This window comes from Sardina pilchardus, chromosome 12, assembly GCF_963854185.1.
Source record: "Sardina pilchardus chromosome 12, fSarPil1.1, whole genome shotgun sequence".
Taxonomy (NCBI): domain Eukaryota; kingdom Metazoa; phylum Chordata; class Actinopteri; order Clupeiformes; family Clupeidae; genus Sardina; species Sardina pilchardus.
In genome coordinates, this window is record NC_085005.1 from 18,244,708 (window position 1) to 18,257,090 (window position 12,383).

General features: G+C 50.6%; 1 protein-coding gene across 1 annotated transcript in view; it reads right to left on the reverse strand.

Annotated features, from left to right (window-relative positions):
• Positions 1-12,383, reverse strand: part of cdc42bpb (CDC42 binding protein kinase beta (DMPK-like)) — a 97,321-nt gene that overhangs the window by 27,287 nt on the left and 57,651 nt on the right. Inside the window, exons 15-17 of the mRNA XM_062551456.1 lie at positions 11,821-11,926; positions 11,398-11,522; positions 9,922-10,027 (exon numbers count right to left, since the gene is read on the reverse strand). Coding sequence (XP_062407440.1) covers positions 9,922-10,027; positions 11,398-11,522; positions 11,821-11,926 — 337 coding nt within the window. The remainder of the gene's footprint in view (positions 1-9,921; positions 10,028-11,397; positions 11,523-11,820; positions 11,927-12,383) is intronic.

The window sequence follows — 12,383 nt, forward strand, 5'->3', positions numbered from 1 at the left end:
TCCTCACCGGTGTCCAGGTTCTTGATCATCACGCTCGCCAGGATTTCCTCATCAGTGAGCTCTCTTCCTGAGTTAACTTCATATTTTTTTAGCACGGCTTCTTTTAAAAGGTCATAGTCCAACGTGCTTTCTGAATCCATAGCAACGAATGCACTCCGGGCCTTGCCGGTCAAGAGCGGAATGAGATGTATGGCCCAGTCATCCTTTGGCCAGTCAAAAGCTGTGGCGAGATGCTCAAAGGTGGTTAGGTAATGCTCGATGTTATCATCTTCTTCCAGCTTAGCCATCTTTGGTTTGTAGCCTCTAGGTCCTCTGCTCGGAGTTGATGGTGGCTCCCGTAAAGGCTCCTCTGGGTCTGGTAGAAGCGGTGTGTTCCCCCGTTCCCGGGTCACCTCCACCTCCAGCTGCAGTTGAGTCACCTGATGCGTGAGGAATTGGAACTGATGGGCCTGCCTGGATGACTCCTTCTCCAGCCTCTCATCTCTGGCCCGTTGCACATCCATGAAAGACTCGAACATCTTTGCCAGCCGGTTGATAGCAGGATCCGGTGTGGCGGGTTCTGGAGTGGGCTCCGTTGGCTCAGTGTCGCCCCCTGTTGCTCCAGCTTCTCCCACCTTCTTCTTCTTGCTGGCCATCTTGGCTTACCGCAGTACTTCACCTCCGTCTGACTCTTTATCCCACTTCTGACACCAAATGTGGCAGGATAGCCGATGGCAGAGTCAGGGAGAATGCAAGCTTTCGTAAAAAGTCTTTTCTTTTATTTTTCTTCTTTTTCAAATATCTTTTTCTTAAAATGTGCAATTATTTACAGTGTCAGGAATGGTCAAAAATGCAAAACAAAAACTATTCAAAACGGAAAATAAATGGGCATCAAGTTGCCAGGCTATGTCTATCAATAAAGACCCTGCACACTTTACCATATGACTTTCCTCTGTCCCAGTTCTCTCAGCAAGCACCTTGCATCACTTTGCACTTCTCTCTACAACTGAGGCCATGGGGCCTAATACAGCCTTAGTCTAACTGTAGCCCCACCCACTAGATTACCCCATTGCTAACAAAAATCAATTATCTAAGTAATCACATAATAATCAAATAATAAACCAAATAAACAATCAACCAATATACAAAGACATACAAACGGTTTCCCCCTCCAAAACATTTGTAGACATAGAAATCCCATAATAGTAATAAACACAAAAACACCCCTGCAATAATGGTTCCCACCACCAATCACCCGCGAAGCCCCTCTATTTTAACCATGTGGAACATTCCCTCGGTTTCCCCACGTAAACCAGGAAGTTAACCGGAGTTCGGGACGGCGGTGAGTTAACTGTGTACAGATATGTAATGACCAAGCTTTAACTAAATAAATGAGAAGTTTGACAGCCAGTGTGGACAATTTCATTATATGATACCAAAAGACGTTAATACAGATGGGAGATGAAAATGACAATGAATATAGTTCGAGTTGTATATGAATGGAGTCACGCACAAACATTTGCTACTTAAGAATGCCGGTAGGCCTTTCCCTGCACCTTAAACAGTAATGCATGCTAGCTGGTGTTTATGGCAAACGGTGGTAAATGACATTGTGAATATTAAACCAGGAACAGAACAGAATAAACGGTAATGAAAGTGATATGACACGGAGAACAGCGGTAGCACAGTTTAAATGTTAGCGCCGCGTTTGGCTGGCTGCACGCTGCGTGAGCACGTCACGGCTCAGTCCGTGACAGGCCATATGCGGTGTATTTATCTGGATGACACACTATCCTGTTATGTTTCGTAGTTCCTGACCGCCAGGGCAGTCTCTTATAGTGGATATATCTCTGTTGCGCCAGCCACAGACCGAGAGTTGTATACCAAAAGCGTCACTCCGTGACACGGCGTGTGACGACACAGAGAGTATATTAGCTCTCGTCACACGTCAGTCTTCCTCTTATCTCTTCTCGCCGTTTATCAGACGATTGTTGTTCTACGCAGCCTGGTGACTTTGTCGGAGCTACGGAGTTTTTCGTCCTCCACGGGCTGTTCAGACTACACTCTCGGATAATAAGCTGGATTGATTGCTTGCTTGCATTGATTACCTACGTGTTACTTAACCTGGAGCTTGCTCGGTTGAACTAACTCTTTTTCGAGTGAAGAAACGCAGCCTCACCTTGAGCCACGCTCGGTGACTGGCTAGCGAGACCACAAACTGTACACAAGCACGGCAGCCTCGCCTTGAGCCTAGCTCGGTCACAGGCTAGCCCCAGTCTCAAGCACAAACACGACAATTTACCTTGAGCCCAGCTCGGTAACCACTTGTCCCAGTCAACCACAGTCACAGCAGCCTTACCTTGAGCCCCGCTCGGTAATCGGCTAGCTCACGTCAACACACCCTACTACACGAACGCCTCGCCTTGAGCCCCGCTCGGTAGGCTAGTCAACTAACTTCAGCAACACTGCCTTGAGCTAGCTCGGTAGGTTAGCCATAGATTCTGATAATTCAATTAGTGTTTGGTAAGTATTGAAGGTTTACAGCGATCGCTAGCTCTGCTAAAACGTCACTGTAGTAAGGATAGTCAATTCAGCAACTCATCCGCTGTTGTGCTAATCGGCCTTGAGCACAACCTTAATTGGCGCTATTGCATTTGCGACCATGTTTGAATCCGTACAGTGTACACAGTGTCCCACGACACTGGAACCTTACGATGGTCATGATCTCTGCCCATCCTGTCTTGGGCTAGACCACCTCCGGGAGGCTCTCATTAACCCGTGCATGAACTGTGCAATAATGTCACTTGCACAGAGACAGGCTAGGCTGGCAGGCCTGGGTGCAGGGTGTGCAGCAGCACTGCCTGCTACCACAGGTAGACAGACTATGAAACGCCACTCTGCAGACAACCACACGGTGGCCCATAAAAAGAAAAAGTCCACTTCTGGTTTGGCCCAGCAGGTGGAATCTCTTTCATCTGATATGGAACAAATAAAATCTATGTTAATGTCACTGACTAAGGGTCCCGCCCTCGATACCTCACTTGACATACATGAACATTCCCCATCTGAAACAGATGATGACTATGATGTCCTCTCCACAGCTGCATCAAATGCTGTGTTTCAACATGGCCCTCCACACACTGAGAACTCAGCACTCTCTGTGGGATCGGCGCCCCCTGATGGCATAGAACCTGCCACACGGTCCCAGGGCCTTAGTGAGGATTCCCTGACTTCTGCATATGCTGGGGGTGGCCCCATGGTCCCCCTGCAGAGCACTATGAAGCTGGCTTTAGCTAGGTTGGCCCTAGACACGCCGCCTGCTCAAACAGCAGAACCCAGTGCATTCTTTAAGAAAGCAACCACAAATGATGACTTCTCTGTACCCATTTGTAAGGACTTTGTTGCAGAATTTTCAGCAGCCTTTGCAGCTGATGCACAAAGAACTCGTGTGAGCCCAGCTGTGCGCACACTGTCAGCCATGACCGGTGCTGGAGGTCATGGCCTGGCAAATATGCCAGCAGTGGACCCTTGCATTGCAGCACTGGTGGTTTCGCCAGACGAAGCACTGCGTCCAGATCCACGCTGCCCTAGTGCCGAGTGCAGACGTACAGATGAGCTGTTCATCAAAGCTCACAACACAGCCACACGGGTTGGGCGGCTGTCTAACTCTTTGGCTCAACTTCTGCTTGCCTTGCGAGCCTCACTGCCAGGCGCTGCTGAGGCCGCCCCAGATGAGCTACTGAACACTGCGCTTCAGACAATGGGCCACATAGCCCAGGACATGGGGAGACTTGTAGCCACCTTGGTGCGTAGCCGCCGCCAGGTTTGGCTAGCACAAACGCCCTTGCCGGAGACGTGCAGGGCCACACTTCGGGCGTTGCCACTGGTCCCCGGCCATGTCTTTGGACCTGCCGTGAAGGACGCATTAGATCGCCGCGCTTCCTTATCTGAATCGCGTCAGCAAGCAGGCGCGCACAGGCCCTTTCGTTTTCGGGCCCCAGCGCCTCCGAATCCACGCTTTGGCCACCCCAGGCCCCCCCACACCTCCCAACCAAGGGACAACAGGCACCAGCAGCACCCTGGTCCCTCGTTTGGCCCCCAGGAACATCGAGCGAGGCCACCTACTCAGGCGCAACGCAGGCGCCCTGCACAGCGCCCCCCCTTTCATGCTAGGCCAGGAGGGGCTCGGCGCTGACAGGCCCCGGCCGGTGACAGGGTTCTTATCTGCCCAGCAGCTGTCGTACTGGCAGAAGTCCGCAAGAGACCTTTGGGTCGTGCGCACAATGGCAGAGGGGTACAGACTGCAGTTCCGTCACCGGCCACCCCTCAGCTCACAGCCAAGGGTCACTGTTGTTCGAGACCCAAGGCGAGCATTAGTCCTCTCCAAGGAGATAATCTCCCTTTTGGATCGAGGCGCAATAGAAGTTGTTCACCCTCATGTTCACAAAGAGGGCTTTTATTCAATTTATTTCATTGTTCCAAAGAAAGATGGTGGCCAGAGACCAATCCTAGACCTCCGGCAGTTGAACAAATTCTTGAAAGTTCTTCCTTTTCGCATGTTGCGTCCTGCAGACGTTCTCTGCAGTGTTCGCGAAGGAGAGTGGTTCACACTGGTCGACCTGAAGGACGCGTATTTTCATGTCCCCATCACACCAGAGCACAGAAGGTTTCTTCGCTTTGCATTCCAGGGGGCCATCTACCAATTCAGGGTCCTCCCATTTGGGCTCTCCCTGGCCCCCCGAATATTTACCAGATGTATGCAGGCAGCCCTGTCACCGCTCATGTCCCAGGGCCTCAAAATCCTACCTTACCTGGACGATTGGCTCGTGTGTGCACCAAGCAGGGAGCAGGCCGTCTTGGACACGCGCAAACTGCTTACTCACGTCCAGGCATTGGGCCTCACTGTGAACAGGGAAAAGAGCAACTTGACACCGACACAGTCTGTGAGGTTCATTGGGATGGGGTTAGATTCCCACATGATGATAGCCTGCCTACCCCAAGATCGAGTCCAAGCGATCCTTGCCTTCATCAGGCGCTTGAAGTTGGGTACACAGGTGCCTTATCTACTGTTACTGCAGCTTCAGGGCCTACTAACAGCCGCAGCTCAGGTGATAGCACTGGGGAGACTGCATATCAGGCCCTTTCAGATGTGGCTAAGGGAGCTGGGGCTGGACCCTGTACGCCACAGGCGCACACCAGTGCGAATATCTCACGAGTGCTTGACAGCCCTGCGGAGATGGCAGCTGACGGATTTTCTCTCGTCAGGAGTAGCCATGGGACGGCTTCCATCACGCAGGGAAGTGCTGACAACCGATGCGTCCAAGACTGGGTGGGGCGCAGTCTGGCGCCACAGGGGGGTGCGGGGCGAATGGTCATCGTCCATGGCTCAAGAGCACATCAACCTGCTCGAATTGCGTGCAGTCCGACTGGCACTGGAACATTTTCTGCCAGTGTTGAAGGACAGACACGTGCTAGTCCGTTCCGACAACCTGTCCACTGTGTTCCATGTGAACCACTATGGAGGCACCAGATCAAGAGCCCTCCTGACACTGACTCAGGAATTGTGGTCGTGGGCTCACCCCAAGTTCCTTTCACTAAAAGCAATACACCTGGCGGGTGTGGACAACGGCATAGCGGATGCTTTATCCCGCCGCGCCTTGCACCCTGGCCACTGGAGGCTTCACCCAGAGGTGGTGCAGCAAATATGGAGTTTGTTTGGCGAGGCACAAGTGGACCTTTTCGCCTCCGCAGGTACAACTCATTGCCGTCTTTGGTTTTCAGAGCGGGAGCAGGACAGTCCACTGGGACAGGATGCCTTAGCTCACAGCTGGCCGGACAGGCTACTCTATGCCTTCCCGCCAATTCCTCTCATACACGCCCTGCTGGACCGGGTCCAGAAGGAGGGCCACAGAGTTCTCCTGGTAGCCCCTCGTTGGCCGTCACGGGTTTGGTTTCCCCTGCTACTGTCTCTCCAGCAGGGGACACCCTGGGAGCTTCCTGTGAGAACAGATCTCCTCTCACAACTAGGGGGGCAGATATGGCACCCACGACCGGGGTTCCTCCAGTTATGGTTGTGGCCCCTGGGGCCAACCCACAGTTGATATCATGCACACCTGAGGTCAGACTCACGATCCTCAATGCAAGGGCACCGTCGACTCGTGCAATGTACGATGGTCGATGGAAATTTTTCCAGAACTGGTGTAAGGATCATCACAGGGACCCGCTGTCCTGTTCTGTTGAATCAGTGTTAGAATTCCTTCAATCGCTTTTTGAATCTGGGAAATCTCCATCCACATTGAAAGTGTACGTAGCCGCACTGTCTTGCCATCGTGCCTTGATTGATGGATCATCCCTGGGCTCACATCGCCTGATGACCGCCTTCCTTAAAGGGGCGAGGAGGCTGAGGCCACCTAGGATGAATAGGCCGCCGCCCTGGGATCTTCCCACTGTCCTGGACTTTCTTTGTGGTAGGCCATTTGAGCCCCTTGACCAGGCTTCTCTTAAATGGTTGTCCTTAAAGTCATCTTTTCTTCTGGCAGTGTCATCGGCCAAGCGTGCCTGTGAACTGCATGCACTATCGGTCAGCCCTTTGTGTCTTCACTGGGGTTTGGATGATTCAAGTGTGAGGCTCAGGCCTAACCCTACATTCTTACCCAAGGTTCTCTCACCTGGGTTTATCAACCAGTCCATTGAGCTATCAGCCTACACAGACAGCAGTGACCCTAGACAGCTCCTGCTGTGCCCTGTTAGAGCGCTGAGGTGTTATGTTACCGCTACTGCTGAGATTCGCCACTCAGACCAGCTGTTTGTTTGTTTTTCTGAGGCCAAGCGAGGAATGCCACTCTCTAAACAGAGGCTCTCGCACTGGTTCATTGAGGTGATAGAGTCAGCCTACAAGCATGTTAATCGTGCATTGCCGGCACCTGTGACAGGGCATTCAGTCAGGGGCGTGGCAGCTTCCTGGGCAGCCCTCAGGGGGATCCCTTTGTCAGACATTTGTGCGGCCGCAACATGGTCGTCCCCATGCACCTTTAGCCGCTTCTACAATGTTAATGTGGCATCTACACCCTGCCTAGCTTCCGCGGTGCTGTCTTCAGCGGATGTGGGTTCAATCTGAGTCACTCCTCGTGACGTTGTGGTATTCTTCATCCACTATAAGAGACTGCCCTGGCGGTCAGGAACTACGAAACATAACGCTAGTTACGAATGTAACTGTGGTTATGTGAGTAGTGGATGACCGCCAGGGTTTCTGGTCACTCGGAGTATGCGAGAAGAGACCAGTTACCTGAGGAAGACTGACGTGTGACGAGAGCTAATATACTCTCTGTGTCGTCACACGCCGTGTCACGGAGTGACGCTTTTGGTATACAACTCTCGGTCTGTGGCTGGCGCAACAGAGATATATCCACTATAAGAGACTGCCCTGGCGGTCATCCACTACTCACATAACCACAGTTACATTCGTAACTAGCGTTTTGTGGAATGAATGATGACGTTTCGACCGTGTGGTCTTCTTCCTGAAGAAGACCACACGGTCAAAACGTCATTATTCTGTGCTTAATTAAAGAAAAGACAATAAAACTAAAAAGAAGGATTTCAAGTGTGCGAACCTTTTTCCATTTTTTTTTATGATTTACAGTACCCTTGTTCTGCACCTTGACCTGGGATGTGCACAAACTTTTTTACTATAACTACTTGTGGAATGAATGAGCCTTCGGTTAGGAGTTGGTATGGACTCGGTGAGGGCCGCTGCAGTGTCCTTACCCAACACTGATCGAGAAGCAGCCAGTCATGCACAAGTGTCTAAATCTGTCTCTCCTCAATAAGTGTCTCGTGATCAGCAATGGAACAAACCGCAACATTCCTTATTGTGGTGTTCATGAATCTTTGCCACCTTCCAAGAAACCTCACAAAATGTGACTCAAACAATTAATGCCGCAGTTTCCCAGAAATGGATACATACAGCCTAGCGCCGACTTTTCTTTTCTTTTCTTTTTTTTTTGAGTAAAGGCCCTCACAGAGTGAGTCAAATAACACTTAACGCCAAATCAATACGGCAATGATCAGGAAGAGTGGGCAAAGATGAATGACAAGATGATGAGCCAATCGCGGTGAGGAAAACCCTTCATATGTCCCGCCCATGGCGCAGGACTGGAGGTCGCCAGGCGGCACTTACCCGCTTGGTGCCCCTGAGGACGACCAAGGGCTTCTGGGTAGGACTAGGGGCGGGAGCGGTGCCTCCAGACGCAGGCTGAGGCAGCAGTGGAGAGAGCAGCACTTCACACACATGTATGTTTGTACCCACACACACACACACACACACACACACTCATCACGCTTATCAAGGCTGCTGGCACTCCCATTGTCTGGGATAAAAATGTCCCTTTTCAGACACATCTGGCTTAAAACTCTCAAACCCTCGTTCAGGTAGAATCCTGTGTTACACACCCTAAACTTGTCCTGAGAAAAAAAGTCGCTGATAACAGTTCTACTTCTCACTGAAAACCATAGAACCACTTTAGAATTTATTGTATTGTTGTGTTGTGCAGGTTGCCTGACTATATAGATAACTGCAGTCCTAGATGGTTAAAAAATGTCAAAAAATACATGCCTATGGGTGAACTCAACTTACATTTTGCTTACTTCTGCAGTCAATTGGATCATCACTTTCTAATTCATTAAGGTATATACACGTAACATTAATCCTGAAGTCCTGAGCCCTTCACACTCTTCTCAAACCTTTCTGTCTTTGCCTACCGTGAGATAACTGGACATTAAATCTCTCTCTCTCTCTCTGTCTCTGTCTCTCTCTCTCTGTCTCTTGCTCTAGCTCTCTCTCTCTCTGTCTCTCTTGCTATCTAGCTCTGTTGGCAGCGTTTCTCGCAACGCTGGCTCTTGTCTCCGGCCTAATCCCCATTTCACGGGCAGGATATCAAATCAAAAGTGACCTCCTTGCTCACCTCGGCCGATGCCCATGTCACTCCTGCTCAATCAGCTTTCAATAGGTCGGCTATTTTCGGGGCGGCGGGCGGAACGCACTTAATGCGCTCCTAATTACATCACCGGCCACGACGCGGCCGCTGCTGTGTTACGGCTCAGACGACTAGCAGCGGATGACAGAGTTAGGCCGGCAAGGGTGTGTGTGTGTGTGTGTGTGAAAGTGTGTCTGCACATATACAGAAGTGAGTGTGAGTGTGCTTAAGACAGCATATGTGAGCACATATGTGTATGCATGCTTGTGTGTGAGCGTTTTTATGTGTAAGGTCATACATACTGTATGTGTACATACGCAAAATGTGTGTGTGTGTGTGTGTGTGTGTGTGTGTGTGTGTGTGTGTGTGTATATTCCTGTTTAAAATTCATGTGTATGAACATATGGACGTGAGAGAGTGTGAGCGTATGTTTATGTGTGTGTGTGTGTGTGTGTGTGTGTTTCTGCATGTTTTTGTGTGTGTGTGTGTGTGTGTGTGTGAATGAGTGGGGGGCTTTATCGTTTGGCCTTTATCTGCACATGTAAGCAGGTCAGAGGGTCGGTGTCCACAAACAAACACATGCAGCACAAGCTCAGCAGTCAGTCGCACCACAAGTGCTGAGACGTCAGTGGGAGGGAGGGAGGACACACTGCCCTCTGGAACATCTGTGATGCGGCTCCACAACATGCACACACAGGGTTTTTCATTTAGGAAACAAGACCTATATATATGTGTGTGTATGTATGGGATGTTGACACTGCTGGTGGTTTTTCAACACTAAAATAACCACTGTTGTGGTGCTTACTAGAGAGGACAGAAAACTGATTTGACAGAATAAAGACCACAAGCTGAAGGCACAGGCGTCGACTGAGGGAGAGAGGGCAGGTTATGGAGGGACGTTTGTGTGTGTGTGTGTATGGAGGTGAGGAGGGAGGAGGAGTGTGTGTGTTTGGAGGTGGAGGGGTCTCACCAGAGGTCGGGATCCCAGACTGGAGCTGCGGAGAGACTCGAGCTCCTCGGTCATCTTGGAGGCCAGGGCCTGCAGGTAGCCACGAGCATCCTTCTCATCGCTCACCCTTTGGGTGCGCGCACACACACACACACACACACACACACACACACACACACACACACACACACACACACACACACACACACACACACACACACACACACACACACACACACACACACACACACACACACACACACACACACACACACACACACACACACACACACACACACACACACACACGAGATCAGTCTTGTCTTTCAGTTGAAAAAATGTCGCAACCACAGCCTAGCTCACAGGATCTGAGGCCCCCCAGCACACGGTGAGCACCCTGCAGTAACAGGTTGTTCCTGAGTGTGTGGAATGTGATAGGCTAGCGAGTGCGTTTGGGAGCGGCTGACTCAGCAATAAAAAAAAAAAAAAAAAGAGGGGGGGGGACGAGAGAGAGAGAGAGAGAGACGCACACACACACAGGGGGCTGGTGTGTGGTATGTTGCACGGGGCTACCTCTTCCTGCCTTGGACATGTGGTATTCAGCATTAAATGTGCCATAGACAATATGACTGGGCGGGGTGCACCGAGGGTCCAGCCCTGAGTCAAAGCTACGCTCGTGCCAAGAGCGCAGATAGCCACAGCCACAGCCAGAGCTGTGCTGGACACGCAGTTATTATAACGCCCAGACCACACCGCTGTGCTGGACACACAGTTATTATTAAGCCCCGACCACACCGCTGTGCCTTACCAGAGCTGTGCTGGACACACAGTTATTATTACGCCCCAACCACATCGCTGTGCTGGACACGCAGTTATTATTACGCACCAACCACATCGCTGTGCTGGACACGCAGTTATTATAACACCCCGACTACACCACTGTGCTCTACCAGAGCTGTGCTGGACATGTGGTTATTATAAATACTGTCATGATAACACTGCATGGCTGTATGTTGGAGATTCTCCTTAAAGGTATACTATGCAACGTTTTTCAGTTAATCAATTCGTTCTATACTGTTATATATGATTAAATGAGTCATTACCGGTCGAACGGTGTCTTTTTTGGCCTCTCTAGTGGTCTGTAGCGGTAAAACCACACTTGCAACTTCAGGAGACACCGGGCACGCACCCATGCTCTACTCCAGGAAGTGTCATGTAAAGTCTCATGAAAAGGCACGGCAGACTGACCGATTGAGGAGTTTTGTCAAATATACACGCTAAAGCTGTAGGGGAAGCTCTGCAGAGAAATATGCAAGCATAAAACGAGCGAAAAAGCGAAACCGGCGATGAAATCGCCAATCCTGCATAGTATACCTTTAATGAAGAGGCATTGTGTGTGTGTGTGTGTGTTTGTGTGTGCGTGTGTGTATGTGTGTATGTGTGTATGTGTGTGTGTGTGGTGTCAAAGAGTGTGTGAGTGATGTGTTGTCCTCTCACCACTGGATGATCTCTGCGATCTGGGCCTCCCAGTGGGCCACGCTCTCCTTCTTGGAGGCCAGGTCCTGCAGCTCATCCTCCAGCTGACGGTTCTGGGTAGTCAGCTTGTCCACAAACGTGCACAGCTGCAGGGGAGAATATACACACACATCATGTAAAAACACACAAATGCACACAAACACACACACACACACACAAATGTAAAAAAACACACACACACAAAAGAGATACATAAGTAGTGTTCATATGAAGGAAGTACACAGAGAAACCACACACTCACTCTCACTCTCACACACACACACACACACCCAAAGACAGCCAGCCACACAGACACAAACACAGCATGAACAGACACTCAGGAACGCGTAGAAACCACACGCAAAACCCAGAGCAAGCGGCCGGCGCTGTGGGGAGCGCACTCACCCTGTCGTTCTCGGACGTCAGCTTGCGGTTCTCGTCGGTCAGCAGGTTGCGGTCGCGCTCGCCCTTCTCCTTCAGCGCGCCCACAGTCTCGTCCATCTCGGTTTGCCTGAAGAGCAGGTGTACAGAGGAGAGAGAGAGAGAGAGAGAGAGAGAGAGAGAGAGAGAGAGAGAGAGAGAGAGAGAGAGAGAGAGAGAGAGAGAGGAGAGAGAGAGAGAGAGAGAGAGAGAGAACGTGAGGGGCAGTGATGGAGGAACGCCTGGGGTACACAGAGGCCAGACTGACCCAAAAAAACACACCACTCCTGTAACTCTACTCCTGTGTTTTGGCCTGAACGGAAATCAAATTGTTTTGAAAATATGATGGACCCGTAGGCATGCTAAGATCTCCACTGCTTTCCTGACATTCACTACGGACTGTGAAGCCTGCCTACTTGGGTGGCAACTTGTGCTTTTACTTTGGCCTAACCACCCTAAATATGTACGGCAATAACAAAACATCACCAGTGTTTTTTCATAGGCTTCTTCCAAGTTCTATGGTCAAGTGCAGCAAGCCGGAAACACGT